Source organism: Malania oleifera, chromosome 10 (genome assembly GCF_029873635.1).
Source record: "Malania oleifera isolate guangnan ecotype guangnan chromosome 10, ASM2987363v1, whole genome shotgun sequence".
NCBI classification, from domain to species: domain Eukaryota; kingdom Viridiplantae; phylum Streptophyta; class Magnoliopsida; order Santalales; family Ximeniaceae; genus Malania; species Malania oleifera.
The window spans coordinates 28,890,560-28,913,513 of NC_080426.1; the positions used below are offsets into that span (position 1 = coordinate 28,890,560).

Genomic DNA, 22,954 nt, shown 5'->3' on the forward strand with positions numbered 1-22,954 from the left:
AGTAGCTCGGAGGGGACTGTGAGTGAAGGGTCACCTTCCGTGCCTCGGGGCTTGACCATGCATATTATGCGAGAGCTCGAGCGAAGTGTTAGGGGACGGGAGCGTCCACCTATGGCCGCGGGTTACACCATTGAGAAGTTCACTTGCATGCATCCTTCGATGTTTACTGGGGGATCCGACCCGATTGTAGTGGAGAACTAGGTGCAAAAGATAGAAAAGATACTGAAAGTTCTGCATTGCACCGATGAGCATAAAGTTCTCTATGCTACGTTTTAGCTGCCAGGAGAAGCTGAGAGGTGGTGGATGGCGGTGAGTTTTTTTTTTTAGGAGCAGAGAACTGATTCATCAGGGATGATGTGGGGCTGTTTTAAGGAGATATTCTTCAAGAGATACTTCCCGGCTTCTGTCCGTGATGCGAAGGCAGACAAGTTCTTGAGTCTGACTTAGGGGACCCTGACAATGCAGTGTTACGTAGCTAGATACATCGAGCTGTCTCGCTTTGCGCCACGTATGATCTCGAATGAGTATGAAAAGGCGCAGAGGTCTGAGGAGGGCCAGAGGAAGGACATCCATAGGCGGGTGGGAATGCTGCAGATTTGGGAGTTTCCTGTTCTGGTGAAGAAAGCCGTCGTAGTTGAGGCTGGTCTCCAGGAGGATGAGGTGGCACACGATCAGAAGAAGAGGGCAATACCTTCTGGCTCACATACTGGTTCCCGTCAGGGGCGGTGGAAGAAAAGGAACTACAGTTCGGGTAATCGTTAGAGTACGGAACCACGGGGTCCATAGTGGGACCAATCTCACGAGCATTGTGCCAGGTGCTACAAATGGCATGATAATGAATGCCAGCCGTTTGGGGGTAACTGTTACAATTATGGCAAAACGGGCCACAAAGCCCGAGATTGTAATTCGTAGATGACTGGTATGTCTGCACCGAGTCAGAACCAGGGACAGAACCAGGTGCCTCGGGGAAACACAGCTCAAGAGAGGGTGTACTCGCTTACTCCAACGGATGCACAACACGCTGGCAACGTGGTGATAGGTACCATGTTTGTGACGACCTGCTTAATTTCCACATTTTTTTTTCATAATATAATACAATATCACAAAGATCAGCAGATCATAATCCACCTGGACCCTTGGGTACCAGGGATACATCAGAACACATAACAGAAGCCTAAGTAGTAGGAAACATACAATTATAATATCATAAATATGAAACCATCTATCATAATACCGGAGTTACTGAATCCACTATATTTAAGTTTATACATCCTAAAAAGAAAAACCTAGGGATATTTTCACAAAATCTAACCGTCCCCGCCAAAACTTACCCTTCAGAGAGGGCAGATCAACAAAACTATAACAGCGGAGCTTTACCTGCTCTCCTATCAGGGGCTCCTGAAATGTTTATGAAATTTGGGGTGAAACACCTCTTAGTAAGGGAAATAAACTAACACTAGTGTGTGGCAACATGAGCATTTCTGTGGTATACATATAATTATAAACATAACTAGTAAAAATGTATGTATATCATTTCTGGGAAAAACATGTATAACCAAAACATGGGTAAACATAATGGTTTCCATAGCATAATTCATCTCATATAAATAATAATACAAAAACAAACATCCCTGGAAGGTTAGCTGACTATTGTCATGTATTACCCCCACATGACTAGATTGTGTGGCCCGAAGACGGGACTTGATAATAATTGGACGACCACTGCCAAGTCAAAAGTACAGTCTATAAGTCCGATGGGTTTGCCAGACCTGGTCTGTACACCAGGGGCGCTCACATACTTCTTAAAATCACATCGACCATCCAATTTCACACCACTTCGTACAACGGCGTTAATACAAATATCATATAAATCATGAACACATAGCATCGGTACTGTGCAAGTGCTAGCTTAGACCAAGGCAACCAGGTTCTGATATCATATAGCATATACTGAAACTGTGATACATGGATATTCCATACCATTAATTATCAAATCAATCATATCATTTTGCATATATATGTATATCATGAAAATCATCGGTCCGTACGCCGGTATTTCATATTATACCATAGCTCGGTCCGTACACCGGCAAATCATATCCATAGTTCAGTCCGTACGCTGGTAAATCATATCCATAGCTCAGCCTGTATGCTGGCAAACATATCCATAGCTCAGCCCGTACACTGGAAAATCATATACATAGCTCGGCCCGTACGCCGGCAAATCATATACATAGCACGACCCATACGCCGGCAAAACATATCCATAGCACGGCCCGTACACCGCCAAACATATAAAAATCTCAACCCGTATGCTGATTTTCCATTATAAAAATCCATATCTTTATCATATTCCTAGAAAACAGTATTTCATAATTATTTCTACTCATGCCACACGAAACAAGTTTTTCGTATATTTAACATACCATCATTTTCAGCAATATTTCCTAAATATAACACATATATAAATATATTTATTTTCCTAAAATCAAATTCTGTAATAATATACATATTTTTCATAAAAAACTATCTTAATTTATCCCCTTACCTGAGTCCTGAAAAGCCTCTAAGACAAACAGCCCCGCACCCGCAGGGTTCCCAATTCAACACCCTGAAAACGACATTTCCCAGAACTAAAGTTCAGTATTACTATGCGTACTATGCTTTCTATAATTGTCAAATAGGCAAATACTGAGTAGAAAGCCTTACCCTGGATTTGGGATGGTTTCTAACTCAGCCCCACCGACAATTTGCTTTGGCGGACTTGTAGAGAACTTTCCCTTGAGCGTCGTGGTGGCTTCAGATCATCGAACAGGAGGAAATTCGGCCCAAAAACTTAGAGAGAAGGGGGAGAAACCGAAGGATGAGAGAGAGAGAGAGAGAGAGAGAGAGAGAGAGAGAGAGAGAGAGGTTTCTGCGCACAAATGGGATGAAAATCACGTTTAGCACTATTTATACTGTGGGATTCGTTGACGAGCCATGTCACCTCGTCGACGAGTCTTGTAGAAAGTTCGTTGACAAACCTGAACCCTCATCGACGAATTTCAGACTTCCAAAAATCTTCTCTCGGTATCTTCTCGTCGACGACACGGAACTTCATCGATGAGATCCTGAAGAACTCTCGTCGACGAAACCCCTGTGTTCGTTGATGGGGCCTAGAAAATTTCTTTGGATTATCCCATCCAAAATGCAACATCGTCGACGTAGTTGGTTGCCTCCTTCTATTCCTGTTTCCATTCCCTTTCTTTTTATTATTTAAATATCATTATTCTTCAGGTCGTGACAATGTTATTGCTTTTAAATAAAGTTGTTGTTTTATTCGATTTAGGAGCAACCCACTCCTTTATATTTGTAAATTTTGTGAAAATGTGTGGGGGTGTAACCCAAGTGATGGATGAGGGGTTATCTATGGCCACACCATCTAGGAGTGTGTTGATCTGTAGGAAGATGTTTGAGAACTGCCCAGTGGTAATTCAGGGAAGGTCGCTACTAGTGAATCTGGTAGTTTATGACATGTACGGGTTTGATATTATACTGGGGATGGATTGGTTATCTTCTAGTTTTGCGGTGATTGACTATCGTAAGAAAGTGGTGGTGTTTAGACCTCCTAGGAAGCAAGAATATGAGTTCATAATATTGTGTGTGCGTTCGACACCACAGATTCTATCGGCTATGCAGGTGAGAAGGTTACTTTTGGACGGTTGTCAGGGGTACCTAGCTTGTGTGAAGAAACCACCTCGGGATTATCTAAAACTTGAAGATATCCGAGTGGTTAACGAATTTCCGGATGTATTCCCGAAAGACTTACCTGGGTTACCTCCTGATCGGGAAGTGGAGTTTGCTATTGAATTGCTTCCAAGTAAGGCACCGATTTCTAAAGCTCCATACCGGATGACTCCAACTAAACTTAAAGAGTTAAAGGAGTAGTTGCAGGAACTACTGGATAAGGCTCTATCAGACCTAGTGTTTCACCTTGGGGAGCTCTAGTGTTGTTCGTGAAGAAGAAGGACGGGTCAATAAGAATGTGCATTGATTATCATGAGATCAACAAGGTAACACTGAAGAACCGATACCCGTTGCCTCGTATAAATAATCTGTTTGAATAACTGCAGGGAACACAGGTCTTTTGAAGATCGATTTACGGTCAAGATATCATTAGGTGAAAGTTAGGACTAAGGATGTTGTGAAAGCTGCTTTCCGAACCAGATACAGTCACTACGAGTTTCTGGTCATGCCATTTGGATTGACTAACGCTCCAGCGGTATTTATGGACCTAATGAATAAGGTTTTCCATGAATACCTAGACCAATTCGTAGTGGTATTCATCAATGATATTTTGGTATATTCTAAGAGTTCAAAAGAGCACAAAAACCATTTGAGGTTGGTACTTCAGGTACTACGGGAAAAGAAGTTGTATGCCAAGTTGAAAAAATGTGAGTTCTGGTTGAAGCAGGTCACATTCTTGGCTATGTCATGTCAGAAGGTAGTATCTCAGTTGATCTAGGTAAGATAGAAGTAGTGGTTGACTAGGTGAAACCGAAGAGCGTGCAGGAAGTTTATAGTTTCCTAGGACTGGCTGGGTACTACCGGCGGTTCATGAAGGGATTCTCTAGATTATCTGTCCCTTTAAAATGGTTGACGAGGAAGGATGTGAGATTTTATTGGACCGATGAGTGCGAGAAGAGTTTCCAAATGTTGAAACATCAACCATCCTATCTGGGGACGGTGGTTTTTGTGATTTACAATGACGTGTCTCTAAAGGGGTTGGGATGTGTGTTGATGCAACAGGGGAAAGTAATTGCTTATGCTTCTCGGCAACTCAAAGAGTACGAGAAGAATTACCCCACGCATGATCTAGAGTTGGCGACAATGGTGTATGTGCTGAAAATCTAGAGACACTACTTGTACGGTGAACAGTGTGAGATCTTCATGGAGCACAAAAGCCTCAAATACTTTTTCACGTAGAAGGAGTTGAACATAAGGCAGAGGAGTTGGTTGGAACTAATCAAGGACTACGACTGCACCATTAGCTATCATCTAGGGAAAGCTAATGTGGTAATTGATGCGTTGAGTCGGAAGTTAGAGCATGCAACAGTATCAACAGTGATAGCTCAGCATCATCTCAGACGGGATCTTGAAAGCCTTGGCATGGAGTTGGTGGATGGTAATCATCAGGCTTTCATTGCTATCTTGGTGATCCAGCAAACATTATTAAAGAGGATTAAAGCCACGCAAGCTAATGATGAGGAGTTAGTCGAGGTTGTAGAGAAAGTGCAGCAGGGGCTGGCTGCAGATTTTAACATCTCCAAGGGAGGTGTGTTGAGGTTTGGAACTAGACTGTGTGTTCCAAACAACAAGGGGATAAGGAGGATTATTCTGGAGGAGGCGCATCGTTCTTTGTATATGGTACATCCGGGTAGTATGAAGATGTATCAGGATTTGCGCGAATCTTTCTGGTGGAGTGGCATGAAAAGGGAGATTGCTTGATTTGTGGAGTAATTTCTGACGTGTCAGTTGGTAAAGGCTGAACATCAAAGGCCGACAAGGCCATTGCAGCCATTGAGCATCCCAGAGTGGAAATGGGAGCATATCTCCATGGACTTCGTCACTGGGTTACCACCAGCAGTTCATGGGCGGAATGCAATTTGGGTGATCGTGGATAGGTTGACTAAATAAATAAGTAATCGAAGGTGTTGGTCTCCTCTGTACTGGGATGAGGTCGGTGAACAGCAAATATTTGGACCCGAACTCGTACAACAAGCTTCTGAGGTCAGGTTGATCAGGGATAGAATTAAATTAGCTCAGAGTTGGCAGACGAGTTACGTAGATGTGCACCGTCGTGAGTTAGAATTCAAGGTGGGGGGGTAAGATATTCCTGAGAATTGTTCCAATGAAAGGGGTGATGAGATTCGGGAAGAAGGGCAAGTTGAGCCCGAGATATATCAGACCATTCGAGGTACTTGAACGAGTGGGCCCAATAGCCTACAGAATTGCACTACTCCCAGCACTCTGTCAGATCCATGATGTATTCCATGTATCCATGTTGAGAAGGTACGTGTTGGATCCATCACATGTGATTAGTTACAAATCTTTAGAGATTGGGGATGCTTTGGCGTATGACGAGATAACCGTTCATATTTTGGACTAGAAAGTTCAAAAGTTACGTACCAAGGAGATACCATTAATGAAAGTTCTGTGGTGGAATCACACGATTGAGGAAGCTTGTTGGGAATTGGAGAAGAAAATATGCCAGAAATATCCACATCTATTCTAAGGAGTAACATTTATAGGATCAGTTTATGTAAGTATATGATGTTTTGTTGTTTAGAATGTTAATGTCTGGTTAGTCTCTGGGAGGGTTTTGTGATAAATGTGAACTCTTGGGACCCTGTGTATGTAACCACGGTATTCCTCAGCCATAAGTGAGGGTATGTAATAAATTTGAGACGGGACTGCTATGCGGGTGGCCATCGGCTCTTTCTAGGGTCGGGTATGCATTTGAGTTTATGATAAGTTATCTAGTGAGAGATTGCAAATTTTAAGGACGAAATTTTTGTAAGGAGGGAATGTTGTAAGAACCCAACCTAAGAAGTCCAGATTAAATAAATAAGTAAAGGGTAAAAAGGTAAAATTAGTAGGCTTCGTCGACGAAACCATTGTTCTCGTCGACGAAGGCCCTCATACAGTTCGTCGCCAAAATTTAGAGCCTCATTTACGAAGAGATATCTAGCGAGTTGTAAAATATCAGAATAGGGTTCGTCGCCGAAGGTAACTGTTTGTTGACAAAATGCTTGAATGGTTCGTCGACGAAGGCATCGTCTCATCGACGAGTTGTACCGGGTCAAGGGTCTATAAATAGGATATTTTGTTGCTTCATTGCTAAGAAAACTCAAAATCTCTCTCTCTCTAGAACATGAACCACACACTCTCTCTCTCTCTAGGATTTCAGGTCGTCTGTTACCTGAATCAACGATCTGACATTACCACGTTGATCAAGAGGAGAATCTCTACGTTTATAGCGGATCAGAATTTCATTTCAAGGGTTTTTGGGTTTTCTCCCAAAATCGAGGTAAGGGTACGATTTCATTTTTGGTTTGGCAAACCTGTAGTGGTTGTGATTATATTAAAGTATTGTTCTTTGATTTTTAGGTTTTTGGGGTTCGATGTCGTTGTTTTGGACCAATTAAGTTCGTGTTTCGATTTTCGAGATAAGGTAGGGGTTTTTATTTATATCAGTTATTTTTGTAATCTGAATCGGTAAACTACTGTTTACGATATTACCGATGTTTGGGCTACTTAATTAGGAAAATCTATCGAGTGAAATTACAGGATTTTTGGGTTTATAGTTTTTGGGAAAATTGGGGGTTTTGGGTATCATCTCTGTTTCTTTTGGAAAACTATATATTTGGTTAAACTGTAATATAAAGATGACCCTACCTTTGATTATTTTAAATTGCATTTTTGGAATGCCTAATATGAGATTGTTTGTTTACCTAAATAAGTGTAGAATGAGCTGATATATATTGAATGATATGTTTTGTGAAAAAGTGTACCGGTTAACTACTGTAGGCTGTGAACGATGTATTTTGTGGAAAAGCGTGTTGGTTAACTACCATAGGTTGTGTGTAATTGAAATAAGATATAAGAACATGAGTTCCAAATTGTTCCAGGTTTTGTGAAAATGTCGAGTCGAGATAAAGCCGAAGGCCTAGGACAATCAAAGCATGCCGGTTAACAGCCGAAGGCTGAGATATAAGGCGTGCCGAAATAATATCGTAGGCGGCCGAGTCAGTTAACTACCATAGGCTCAAATATCCGGCTTGAGTCCGAGGGTGTGCAATACCACCTATGACTCCGGTTGGTCACCGAAGGGTATGAGTTTGTACCATGTTTGCACCAGTTGAACGTTGTGGGGCTTAGGTTACACTAGGTCACCGAGGGCGTTGTGTTGTGCGGCCAACTTAGGCCGAAGAGTGTGACGACACTAGACCGAGGTGTTTTGGTGAGATGTATACTAGAATTGTATTGTGAAAATACTGGAATTATGAAATGTTTATGTTTTATTGTTGAAATAACACGCATGTGCCACACACTAATATAACATGTTTCTCCCTTACTGAGAGGTGTCTCACCCCTATCATACAAATATTTTTCAGGTCTTTCGAGTAGACGACACTAGCGTCCTTCGTTTCAGGAGTGTGGTGGTTGGTTAGCTGTATAGAAGTACTTGTGTAAGTACTGATCCTTGGCGGGGTTGTCATTTTGGGTTATGTAGACACCAAGGGTATGTGTGTATTTTTGGGAATTAGATCCTATTTTGTATAGACTTTGGTATGGTTTTATGAATGCATTAGGTTGAATTTTCCGCTGCGTATATACTGTGTATGTGATGATGGAAAGGGTATACGTGAACCCTACGGGGTCGGACCCTTATATTGTGTAGTATCATGGATGTTGTATGATACAGAGACATATTATATTACTAAATCACACCCTAGGGTCCATTTCCGGGTTCGGGGCGAGACAGTAATCCTTTGAATACACCATCTGAGTTTGGTTTGAAGCTAAACAAAGAGGATGGAGGAAATAAGGTTAACAATACTCTTTACAAGCATATTGTGGGGAGCTTAATGTATTTGACTACAAGGCTTGATATAATGCATGCTATAAGCTAGTGTCATTAGTAGATAAATGGAGTGTCCAATAGAGATTCATCTTTTGGCTGCAAAAAGAATTCTTAGGTACTTGCAAGGTATTAAGGAGTTTGGGTTGTTCTTCAAAAAGGGAGAAAAGTCAGATTTGTTTGGCTTTATAGATATTGATTATGCAAGAGATTCTGATGATCGTAAAAGCACATCTGGGTATGTTTTCATGTTGGGAACATGAGCTGTTTCATGGTCATCAAAGAAGCAGCAAATCATCACATTGTCAACCACTGAAGCTGGATTTGTTGCAGCAACAACTTGTGCTTGTCAAGCTATTTGGCTGAAGAAGATTCTTGAAGAGCTGCAGTTCAAAGAAGATCGGCCTACTCGCATTTACTGTGACAACAGTTAAGCAATAAAGCTCTCAAAGAATCTTGTTCTACTTGGTCGAAACAAGCATATAGATGTGAACTATCATCTCTTGAGAGATCTCACAAATGATGGAGTTATTAATCCAGTTTACTGTAGAAGTGAAGACCAAATTGTTGATATTCTAACAAAGCCTCTCAAATTTCCAGCATTTTAGAAATTCAGGGAGTTACTTGGTGTTTACAGTTCAAAGGACTTTATCTGAGGTATGACACTTTAAAGTTTAAGCCTTATTAAATGGAACATCAGTTTAAGGAAGGGTCTGTTGAATAAATTAATAGCTGCAAATGTGTATTATTTATTGCCTAGTTTATAGGAGTTAGTTAGCATGATGTTAGTGGTGCCTAGAAGTTGTTTAGCATGATGTTAGTGGTGCCTAGGAGTTGTTTGGCATGATGTTAGTGGTGCCTATTTTTGTGCTTGTAACCGTTTGTTTTTAACCTATATAATGGTCATTTCCTTATCAATGAAGTAGTAGAGTTTTCAATCCAACTTTGTTTCCCCTTGTTTTTAAATTTATCATTTTCGTCTTCCATTTTACATCACAAACCCATTTCTAATAAAAATTAATTGAGACTATTGGTTCATTGACCTTATGATGAGCCTAGAGAACAATTAATGAGTAGTAATTAAGTGAACTAATCACATCTAAGTAAATATTAGGCTAGTGGCTGTCGACACCCCAATTTTAACCAGGCCTTTCCATGGAGACCTCATGGCAAACCTTCCCACACATTCTTGTAGGCCCCACACTGTTGATGGACCCCACACATCCTTGTAGGCCCCACACTGTTGGTGGACCCCACACATTCTTGTAGGCCCCACACTGTTGATGGACCCTACACATCCTTGTAGGCCCCACACTGTTGGTGGACCCCACACATCCTTGTAGGCCCCACGCTGTTGGTGGACCACACACGTCCTTGTAGGTCCCACATTGCTTGTGGACCCCGCATATCTCCATTGGGCCCCACATGTGTTGTGGGCCCCACATCTCATGGTACGCTAGCTCGGATTCCTACACCAGATGCACGTTATCCCTTGGTACGCTAGCTCGGATTCCTACATCCGATGCACGTTACCCTATTTGGTACGCTAGCTCGGATTCCTACATCTGATGCACGTTACCCCATCTGGTACGCTAGCTCGGATTCCTACATCTGATGCACGTTACCCCATCTGGTACGCTAGCTCGGATTCCTACATCCGATGCACGTTACTCCCTGGTACGCTAGCTCGGATTCCTACATCCGATGCACGTTACCCTTTGGTACGCTAGTTCGGATTCTTACATCCGATGCACGTTACCCCCTCTGGTACGCTAGCTCGGATTCCTACATCCGATGCAAGTTACCTCTTTTGGCACGCTTGCACCTACTAGCTCGGGTTCCTATAACCCTCAAATGGCTCGTGGACCCCACGTGGCTTGTGGGCCCCACATATCTTCATTGGGCCCCACATGTTTGGTGGGCCCCACCTCTCTTGGTACGCTAGCTCGGATTCCTACATCCGATGCACGTTACCCCTTTTGGTACGCTAGCTCGGATCCATATATCCGATGCCTTGCTAGCTCGGGTTCCTGTAACCGTCAAACGACTTGTGGACCCCACATGGCGTGTGGGCCCCACACATTTCTGATGGGCTCCGCACAACTTCTAGAACCCTCATATTATTATTATTATTATTATTATTATTATTATTATTATTATTTATTTTAATTTGTCAAATGCAAGCATACTTTGTCCCCCCATCATCATTCACCACATGTCATGTTTTCTCCCTTTATCATTCTTCCCATACTATATTCCCTTCATCATTCTTCATCACATACTTTGTTCTCCCCATTATTACTCACCACATGTCATGTTTCCTCCCTTTATCATTCTTCCCATACTATATTCCCCTCATCATTCTTCATCACATACTTTGTTCCCCCCATTATCACTCACCACATGTCATGTTTCCTCCCTTTATCATTCTTCTCATACTATATTCCCCTCATCATTCTTCATCCCATACTTTGTTCCCCCCATCATCACTCACCACATGTCATGTTATCTCCTTTTACCATTCTTCCCATGCTAATTTCCCTTCATCATTCTTCCTCCCATACTTGGTTCCCCCCATCATCACTCCCTTATGTCTTCTTTCCTATGCTTGCCCCAAGCTAAGCCTATAAATAGCCCTCTCATTCCAAGCACAAGGGGTAGAGAGCTCTTAGTGGTGGTAAGGAGAAGATTTCAAATATTGAAATTTTCTATCATGAGTTTGTGAAGCTAGTTTTTTTTTTAGTAAAGATCAAGAGGTTGATTGATCCCGTTTCCTATCGGTGTTGAGTCACCCCATTTGAAGAAGGCACCCCGTAGTGCCTCAAATCAGAGCTCAAGAACAACTCTCGAGAAGACGTTGTAGAGCGGCCCTAGTAGACTCATCAACAGGAAAAGAAGACCGGAGCAGAGGAAAACGAAAGAAGATCAAGCGATCGATTGATCCCTTTTTCTACCAGTGCCGGGTCACTCCATTTGAAGAAGGTACTCCCTAGTGCCTCAAGTCAAAGCTCAAGAACAACCCTCGGGAAGGCGCTGTAGACTAACCCCTGCGGATTCACAGACAGGAGAAGAAGACCGGAAGAGAAAAAGATGATAGGTAAGACCAATGAACTTTCTCTTCCTATGTTACATCTCTGCCCCCCTTTCCCGAACTGATCTCTGCTGGTTTATTTGATTCTATTTCATTTCTTATTTTATTTTAAATGGCTTCTTTTTAACTCATTAAAAAAAAATTCATAAAAGACACAAAAATTCAAAAAAAAATTGTCAAAGAAAATTCAAAAATTTTTAAGGCTTTGAAATTTATTTACATTTGAAAATTTTTGAAGAAAATCCAAGAAAGTTTCCAACATGTTTGGTAAAGGTTAGATCTGTTTCCCCACATTCAAGATTTTCAAAAATACATTCTAAAGTCATATCTTTAAAACTATGACTTTCATGATTGTTGTCTAAAATTCTGTTGTATTCGGAAGAACATTGGAAAACCCTGAAAAGTCAATGGTCTCTACCAAGACCTTAAACTAGATTTCCCTCAAACCGGTCATCGTTTGACCGGTTCACCATTTCCGGACCGATTCACCCGGGTTTTCTCTTATTATTATATCCGAAAAATTCATAAAAATCATAAAATTTTTGAAAATCCCAAAAATACTTTCACATTTTGATTTCAACTGATTTTATTTGTGTTCTTTTGAAAGTTCGGGAAAAATCACAAAAATCATTTTCATACTTAGGAAAAATCACAAAAATATCTTTTTAGGAACAAAAAATCATTCCAAATCCCAAACAAATTTCAAAAACCTCCTGGAATAGTATATTTCCTACTTAGAAAAACCTATAGATTTCAAAACTCCCGGGAGCGTATTTCGTATCCTATTTTCGATTTTACTTCCCGATGATTGCGACCAAGAGTATTGACTCTTTAGGGTATTGGATTGACCCGGTTCTGAGGGAATACCTATATAGTATTTTCATTCTTTTGACTTTTGAAAGGAAGTAATCTTTAAAGACTTATTACATTTATTTCGGGATAATTCTTTATTAATCTGGTACCGTTCGTAAGAACGGGGGTGTAGGGGGTGCTAATACCTTCCCCTTGCGTAACCATACGCCCGAGCCCGACTCTAGTGACACAAACCGATTCTACCCCTAACGGGGTAGCAATCAAGTGTTCTAACCACACTTCAAAAGGTTAGTGGCGACTCCACCACACATCGTTCTCCACGAAAATTCATATTTTCAAAATACACATTCATTTTTCCCAGTTCGCAAGCCAAACCCATTTTTAAAGCAGAGATTGGTTCTCTGGGCCGGGTCTGGGACATCGCGACAGTGGCGGTTCCAACGAACCAAAATAACAAAGATCTCTCCCCCTTCGCCATCATGGGTCGACGCGTTAGACCCCCTTACCTGCACGTGTCAACACATGTGATATGGAATCATATAATTTGTTACAATAAACTGTTTTTTCGAGAAATTATTAGGTTAGGCAACTCAATCACGTTACATTTTAAACAATCAATCATATCGTTAGATTTAAAATAATTTTAGTTAAAAATTTACCGTTTAATTTAATCTTTTCTAAACTCACTCAAAATCATTTAAATTTTAAAATAAGATCGATTAGCTAAAATGTAACGGAGTTAAGCTATCCAACCAAATAATTTCTCGTTTTTTCATAGTCGATAAATTCCCACAAGTCATAGGGTTCCAAATCATTTGTGAAAATTTTATGTCACATTTTTTTCTTATGAAGAGTATAGCTTTCCCATTTGCTTTTCCTTCTTTTCCTTTACATATTAATTGCCTATAAAATATATAAGAAATACAATATTTAAAATGAAAAAAAAATAGCATGGAATTACCATACTCAGCTCGATATTGACTTATATACAATGATAAAATAAAAATTAACGAGACATATTAATTAAGGATTACTTAGTTAAAATCAAGGACATTATTCTCATTCATCTCAAGGTTTGGCGTGTGCATTTTTCTTATAAATAGAAACCTGCCATAATATTACTAATACATGTACTTAATTATTATATAATTTATAAAGTAAAAACATATTTTGCTCTATTCCATGCATGGAATGAAATCTCTATTACTACTTCCACGTATAAAACACTATATTGCATTAGGGGACAAATAAAATGCATCAAAAATGTAAAAATATGAATTTAATTATAAAACAAAGTCAAAAGTTACATAGGAAAATAAATTAATGAAAATAAACTTTATTGGATATATAAGGAAATGAAATTACCTACCTGAATTTGGTCTTAAAATGGGTAGTTTTGAAGATTAATAGAAAATTAATGACTTTGCCATATGTTGCATAGCTTCCAAATATGTTTTTATAAACAAATGACTTCCACTTCAACACTTTAAATTCTTTGATCAGTTAAAATAATTATATTATCGTTTGGCTGCCTAAAATGGTGGGAGACTTATTTTTTAGAATTTATATCGAAGTATACCTTTGACTTTAGTCGGTGTTAGTGTAACATAGAGTGATTGGTTGGTTTCAAATTTTATATTGAATAACATTGTTCTCTCAAGCTTTTTAGAGTTTTTATTCATTTATATTATTGATTTTTTTAAAAAAATAAATGACTTTTTTAATTAACGTTTTAAAAAATTAATAGTTGTAAATTAGTTTTATATACATCATTGAAATTACACCTAATTAAATCCAACCGCTATTTGCCTATTTCAATTTGAGAAAGACAATTAGTAGGCAATGTTTCTCTTTTTTTTTTTTGTCCCCCCAACACTTGTGATGTGCTCTCTTCCATTTCATTTCAAATAAGTAGAAAGTTAATTAAGGATATACAGAAAAATATATCTAGTGCCAAAGCTCTTATAAGTTTGGTGTAGCACAGGGGTCCGAAAGGCTCGTTGGTGGCCGGAGTTCTTATATAATAAAAAAAAAAAAGCACTTTATATAATTAGAATCCAAATTACCTTAAATAACTTACTTACATTGAAAATTACAACCACCAATTGCATTTTACACTTTGAGTTATATTGAAAAGAAAATTACCTTAAATAATTAACTTACAACTAGAAATATCTAAAATCAATAGATTCGATTAGTTGCCTACAGTGTGACATGATTAAATAACTTTAATATAATAACTTCCATATTTAAATGTATAAAGATCAAAAATGGTTTTTTTCCAGATTTGGGTACAGAAACAGTATCTAGGAGACTAAATGAAACCCTATAAATAGGGAGATGAAATTGATATACATGTACAATTAACTTTATATTCTATTTCTCAATTGCGGTGTAACTATTTTCAACAAAGAATGGTGAGAATGAATAAAGACCATCACTTTAGCTCATTCAGTTAGTATTCTTTACTAAACTTTTTTGTACTTGATGCTGCAGGATGCATTAGCAGTTGTCGTCCTATTATGTATCACTCTATTTAACGTAAGTAGCGGGTTAGACTATTCAAATGTATTTGACGTGATGGAGCATGGAGCTGTTGGAGATGGTGATAGCGATGATTCCCAAGTAAGTTTTTTATTTGTGTCGCAATGGTACGTACGCAAATATTGATTTCTTTCTTAATCAATCTCGGCCTGATTAATTTTTTCGTTTAAGTCGAAAACAAGTTACACTGTACAAAATTCTAAATATATGTGTTAGACAAAAAATAGTTATTTAAATTTTTTATTGTAATTTCTGAAGTAAAATGACCTAATTATGTTTTTTTTTTTGGGGGGTTATTTGTAAATATTGAAAGGCTTTTGCAAAAGCTTGGGAAACCTTATGCTCTGGTTCTGGAGGGAGCAATGCCTTAATCGTACCAAGTGGGAAGACATTCAGATTGCAGCCTACCAGGTTTGCTGGTCCGTGCAGGGCAGAGAGAGTCCATGTGCAGGTATGTGAGACACCAGACAAGAGATTTCAGCATTTTGAAATTTAAATTTTTGCAAAGCTAAGAAATTTTTTTAAATACACAATAAATTAATAAATTCGGAGGATCCAAGATCCCGTAATAACTACAATTTTATTTAAAAGCTTAACCTGTTAGGTTGTGACCAATAATGTATATCAAACTTTAACACTCAATCTGCGAAGCAGATTTTGGGGACTCTTGTAGCACCTGCGGCTCCCGGTGATTGGGATGGATGTGTAGACGGTAGCTGGCTTTCCTTCTCGGGAGTAGAGGGCCTCACAATCGATGGATCAGGAACGATCGACGGCCAAGGTTCACCTTGGTGGCAAAATCCAAATGCCGTGAGTACTTCATAATAACATGGAAGACAATTTTTATTTTTTTAAATAATTACGAAAAGCATCACGTTATTTTTAAAATTTTCAACATTTATATGAGAAAGCTAAATAAAGTGATGTTTCTTTTTTTTTTTTACTTTATTTATTTATTTACTAAAGTTACTAATGATCCTCGATCTAACGCGATAAAATACTAATTATATTTCAGGGGCGAAAAAACTGCAATCGACCTACAGTATGTTAAATGCACATTCCATTTAATGCTAAAAAATGAACCTTATTTTTGTACGAGTACATTTACTAATATATTAATATGTGTATAGGCTTTGCACTTCAATGAATGCAATAATCTTCTATTAAAGGGATTGACTCATATGAATAGCCCAAGAAATCATATCAGCATTTCTAAATGCAAAGGTGTATTGGTCTCTAATCTCAACATAGTTGCACCAGAAAAAAGTCCCAACACCGATGGCATTGATGTTTCTCATTCAGATCGAGTAAATATCCAATATTCTACCATAGGAACAGGTACGCAAAATTTTCATTATTTATTATCAAGCTATTATTCAGTTCTTATTTTACTTTCGAACTAACTTTTAATGAATGTAGGTGATGATTGTATCGCTATCAATAGTGGGAGCACCAATATCAATATCAACAATATTGCATGTGGACCGGGACATGGCATTAGGTTACCCTCAAATTTAATTTTTTGTCAATTTTGTATTTCGTACGGAATTATTAGGTAGATTGACTGCATCATCTGTAGAGTAATCCACTTAAATATTGACAACTCTGAACTAACTTTTAATGAAGGGTCCATTTGGGTCAAGAAGTTTCTTTGGAAAAAAAGAAAAGGAACAAAAGTAAAAAGGAAATTCATCTTTTATTACATTTTCCTTCCAAAATCATATACAATTAAAGATAAAAATTTATTCTAAATGGTTAAAAATTAAGAAAGATAAATAAATATTTACGTACAAATCAATTTTTGTTGGTTGATTTAGTAAATGTTTTTAAATTTTTTTCTAAATTTTCTTGATATCCAAACATGAAAAAATAAACTGATTCATATATTTTTCTTAAATTTTATGGTGTCGTCTCTTTATCTCCAGCGTTGGAAGCCTAGGACAGGGTGGACAGACAGGTACTGTAGAAGGGGTATATGTGGCAAATTGTAATTTCAAAGGGACTGAAAATGGAGCAAGGATCAAGACGTGGCCGGTAATTTAATTTATAAAAATAATTGATTATGAACGTTATTCCTTCTAATTATTCAATAAATATGCATAAATTTTCCTTATTAATGTTTTTTTTTGCTTAATTTAATACAATTTCTTTGATAAATATTTATATTTACAGGGCGGTTCAGGGTATGCCAGACAAATCACTTTTGAACACATCACATTGGACAACGCTAAAAATCCTATCATAATTGACCAAAATTATTGTAATGGTTTACACAATTGCAGATCTTCACGTAATGCGAAGGTTTGCTCCATTTCCTTTAATGTTTTTCATTTTCATCCTTTTTTTTTTTTGAAAAAAAAATATTTTTAGGTTAAAGTTACGAAAGTTCACTAATCCTAAGTTTGTGAGAGACCGTTAATTTATATTTATGTCGATTTAAATAAAATGTAATAAAAATTATGTCGAATTTTATTCAAATTTATTTCAAAATTCAAAATTCATGCTACCAAATATAGCATAAGTTTTCTATAATAGAAACTAGCTTATCAATTTTGACTTGCACCCATTAATTTTGAATTGGTTCAAAAAAGTTTGCAAAATATCTAAATTCATTAATTTAATCCATGGTCACATGTAATTACTATAAATTATAAAATTTAACTAAAGAAATCTAGACGGATTGTTTTGCATTGTATTAACCATTGATTTGAAATTTATAATGACCTTTTTCAAATGAATTTTGCATGGATAAATTGAAAAAAAAAAAAGAATTATTTAGTTGAAGTAAGTTTTGATAATTGATTAATTAACCTTATTGCAAATAAGGTTATAAAAAACTAAGTTAATTTAAATTTAAATTTAAGGCCTAAATCAATAATCCAAACCAGTAGTTTATAATTTCTACAAAGCATAAAAAAATGGTTTGTCTTTTATTTTATAGTGAAACTGACCTGAATCAACCCATGCTCACATTTATTGCGATCAAAACATTAAATTATTCTAAAAAGAGTTTGTTTATATGATTTTATGTTGAAACAAATTTTGTCAATGGACTAACCAAAATGTCTATTAAATCAATGGTTCAGCAATCGGATGTGGAAGTGAGTGATGTGACATTCAATGATTTTCGTGGATCATGTGCCGGTGACGTAGCTATTAATTTTCAATGCAGCCCAACTGTACCATGTAGTGGTATTAAAATGAGCAATATTCACATAAGCACAGCCAATGGACATCAACCTAATGTCATTTGTAGTAATGCTAGAGGAACATGTACCTCTTGTACACCTGAAGTATCTTGCTTGTCCTAATTGTGAGTTTGAAAAATCAATGTATCAATATATGATAGTCATCAACATTTCCTTTTTTTTTTTTTTTTTTTTATCCCTTTCAATAATGCAGTGGCCCTCCTCAATAATGTATGTTTAGGCCCTACTTATTAATGTAGTGAAATGTTTTTTACTAACTCTTAAATAATATATCATAGTAGTAGCCACACTTCTCGATGTGTATTCTTTCTATAATCTTATTATTAATGCAGTATAATTGGGATATTCATGTTGAAAATTTATTATATATCTTCTGTTGTGTAGTTTAAGTTCAACATAATCTCTAAAGAACCTAAAAAAATTAACTGGTAAGTCAGACTCTAGGGAACTAATAGTGGACATTGATAAATGTTGGTATTTTAAGCACAAGGTGCAAGCTTTAAAAGATGCGGGTTGACTGGTGTTTGACATGGAGGAGCCTAATGTACATGGGAACCTATTGCCTAATCACATTGGGAATGTGGTAAATGCCCTTAGGTCTAGGATTAACTGGTATTCAACTTCAAAGATCATGAGGTTGGGTACCTAAGGGTGATGAAATCAATAATAAGAGGAATACATCTGTAAAAGCTTTTTGTTTAAGCTATTTTGAATTTTAATGAAATAAAAATGTATTTCAGTCTCATTATATCGCTTTGTGCCAAATTTTGTCTACTTTTTATTTTTTTGGCTTGCGTTTTGCGCCTTGATGTGAGAAATGATTTTGCCAGTATAGAAGACTTGGAACCAATAATCGGTTTTGAGAATCCATTTATAAAAAAAAATCCTCATTGATGGAGCTGAAAGAGTATGTCAATAATCTAGGGTGATCCTCGCAAAAAAAAAAAAGGCTTTGAATGACCATATGTTATAAAGAAGATATTTTTAGTAAAAGTGGGGGCACAAAAGAAAGGAAAAGAATAAGGGACATATTTCGTAGGTGGTCCTTGGTCGAATGTTACATTTAATAAAATTGATAATTTTGAGCCTTATCAAATCTTTTTCTTCTTTAGGCAAATACCCTCATTCTACATTACGGTCTAAATGAAAATCCTGACTAGATTGGTACATATCGTTGTCTCAAATGAATTGTCAAACTGAATGTTTAGTCTAAACTACGTTATGATCTGATCATAATAAGGTATGTAAGCAGCTTGTTTAAAATAACAAGTTTGATCAATATTTTACAAAAAAATTGCACAAATTGGGACAGAAAATGTTATTATAGGAATAGATTTTTGAGTCTTAGTTTCCCTTTTCTTCTGGAAACTTGTATCCTTAGCTTATGTTTCGTCCTGTGACTTAAAGTCTACCCTGAGATAAGAACATGAATTAAAGTATCCAATAAGACACTTATCACAATTCAGGATTAAAAGGCTAAAATTGGGTTGCAAGTTTCAAATCAAGAAAGAGTGAAGGTTGGCATCAAAATTGTCGCGATGTCTCGGAGCGCGTGTGCCTCGGGGTGGCGAAATAAAAATTGTTGATTGATTTTCGGGAAAAAAATAGTAATGGAGTCACCTAACCTTTTAGTGTGGTTAGAACATTTAATTACTACCCAGTTAAGGGTAAAATTGGTCTATTTTAAAAAAGCTAGGATCGGGAGTTCAGTTACGTGAGGGGAAGGTACGAGCACCCCCTAGGTGCCCGTTCTTACGAACGGTACCTAATTAATTATGAAATTATCCCTAAGTAAATTTAAAAAGTCTTTAAAATTACTCCCTTTTAATGAATTTTTGAAATACCCATAAAAATATATGTAATATATATTCCCTTAGAATTAGGGTACATGAAGGCTGAAAGCCCATACCCTCTCGTTAAAATCATAGGGATACACATGAAAGACATAATAATATAATACAAAATTACTTAAAAAAAATAAAGACAACAATTCATAATATAAAGTATAAAAATATAGTTTAATTAAATACTGAAATTACCAAACAGCACCATAACAAGCTATACTATGCTAAAATTTTTAAAAATATGTAATAGTAATAAATATCTTAATATATGTACATTATAGTAGTACATACTGTGATAATAATAATGACGCACAACTTAATAATAATAATAATAATAATAATAATAATAATAATAATAAGACATACCTTTTAAGATAATAATACTTACCTTGACTATACATGCATAATAATAATAATAATACCCTATCATATCACAATATAATAGTAAAGACATGAAAATAATCAATCCCTAAAGTTAACGTACAATATATATAAAAACAATTAATCCATAAAAATGATACTATAGAAACAATTCGAACCCTATATAAATGTACTTTACGTACAAATAATAATCATGTAAACAACTAAAGTCTTACCATTAATAGCAATATTGTGAGAAATCAATCAAACCCTAAATAAATCATGTGATAATCAAAGCCCTAAATATATAATTAAAATCCAAAACATACCATTAAAACCCTAAAATAACATATAAAATAACCAAAACCCTACATACAATATAAACCATAAACATGATAAATATACTAAATAAATTAAAAACCCTAAATAACATGTAAACAATAAACATGGTAATAGGAACACCCTAATTAAATATGACTTAAATAATACAACTACAATAATAATATGTGGACATTAAACAAAATAAATGGAAAATTAATACAACACAACCCTAAATATATAAACAATAAATATGAAATAATAAAAATAATATACATATACAATAAAAACTTAAACTTTAAATATCAAAACCCAAATAAAATAATAAACTATATACATACATGCAATGTGTGTGGGCGTGGTAGCATGCATGGGGTGCGTGTGTTTCTAGTTTTACTGTGGGGTTTTGCGCGCGCGCGCGTGTTAAAATATGTATAAAGGTGTGTATTTGCTGGGTTACAGGAGGGATGGAGAAGGGAGCGATGGCGGCAACTGTTGTGGCAGTTGGGAGCTAAGCAAAGAAGCCGTCACAGGGAGTAGGGAGAGGCGGTGGTTATGGAGCAGGGAGCGGCGGTGACAACTTCTGCTGCTGCGTGTGACTGAAGGAGCAATGATCGTGGGAGGCTGGTTGCTGGACGGAGGTGGGTCACCGGAGTTAATGAACGGATCTGGGTATGGCGATGAAGATGAGCAGCGCAAGCAACGACGACGGCAAGGATGAGTGGCGATGATGACGGCGAGGAGGATGACGGAACTGCTGGGTTGTTGCTCCTACGGCAGCTGCTGAGTCTTTTGCGTGCGGTGGTGCTCACGACGGCGTCTGAGAGGCTGGTGTTGGAGGTGGGCGCGTGTATGTTGGTGCTCAGTTGCTGGCTTGGCTGTGGGAGGCTGCCGGAGTTGATGGGGGGTGCGGTTGTGTGGTGACGTGTTAGGAAACTGTGAGCATCCAGATCAAAGTGACACCAAAATTTTAACATGGTTCGGTCAATAATGACCTACGTCCACGGAGCACACATCAAATATTCACTCTCGCTGGAAAAATTACAATTCTCTCTATCTCTCTCTCTCTCCTCCCTCTCTTCCTCCCTTCTTCCTCTTTGCTCTCTCTAAGCTTCTCACTATGATTGTGTCATTCCTCAACCCTCTATTTATAGGGCTGATATTCCAATCACTATTTAATTACAATTTAAACATAATCAATCAAAAATATAGGAAGTTACAATCATGAGGTAAATAGATATAAATTGCACCGCATTAGATTAATTTCACCGTGTTTTCCAACTCAACTCCTCCTAGTTGTCTCCTGGCTCCAACTATAACAATCTCCCACTTGGAGACAGAGACGCCTCCTTACCAGAGTATCATGAATAGATGATGTGCTCATAATATGTGTCTTCAAATATGAAGATCAACTGAAGTTGAACACAACTTCAGCTTCTCTGTAGTCACCATCTTCATGTCTGCTCGATTCTTGTCAACTAATTTGATGGCTGTCATCTTCACAACTGATGTAAAAATGCCGGTGTAGTCAATCCCTTACTTCTACTCGAAATCTTTGACTAACAACCGAGGCTTGTACCTTCTGGAGCCGTCATGCTCCTCTTCGATTCTATACACCCACTTGTTGTGAAGGCCTTTGGGCAACTTAGCTAGTTCCCACTTTCTGTTGGAGGTGAGGGACTTCATCTCATCCTTCATTCCAAGCTCCCACTTGCTTGTATCTGCCACCTGACATGCTTCATCATAGTATTCAGGCTCTGCTCCATCTGTAGGAAGTAAGTAATCAATATACCTTCTGTCTGGTACATTGGACCGAGTATATCTCTTAAGCTCCGAAGCTGGAGTAGGAGATGGTTATGCGACGATCTGCTCTACTGGTTTCTCCACCTGAGGATTCTCGGTATTTTGATGATGTGTCTCGACACATTCTGAGTGGACTAGTTCTAGTCCCTTCTTCTTTGGGGCATGAGTGTTTATCTGGAAACTAACCCTCTTCTGTTTCCCAACTATACAATCCTCACATATGTCAATCTGTACTGAAATAGACATGGAGGCATTGGAGGTTATCCTTCATCTACCAGCTAACCAACTGAGATCAAATTTTTTCTTAGGTCTAGAATATACCTGACATCCTCAGTTTCCATATTGACCC

The 22,954-nt window shown here is 37.5% G+C and overlaps 1 protein-coding gene across 1 annotated transcript; it reads left to right on the plus strand.

Moving 5' to 3' along the window:
• The first annotated feature begins 912 nt into the window (after positions 1-912).
• Positions 913-21,379, plus strand: LOC131166573 (probable polygalacturonase At3g15720). The gene is made up of 11 exons (XM_058125163.1): positions 913-1,032; positions 15,024-15,152; positions 15,385-15,522; positions 15,726-15,881; positions 16,202-16,409; positions 16,491-16,572; positions 16,997-17,105; positions 17,244-17,372; positions 18,158-18,364; positions 18,474-18,490; positions 21,265-21,379. Exons 1-11 carry the CDS (start codon positions 913-915, stop codon positions 21,377-21,379), a joined length of 1,410 nt encoding a protein of 469 aa, XP_057981146.1.
• Positions 21,380-22,954: the final 1,575 nt, after the last annotated feature.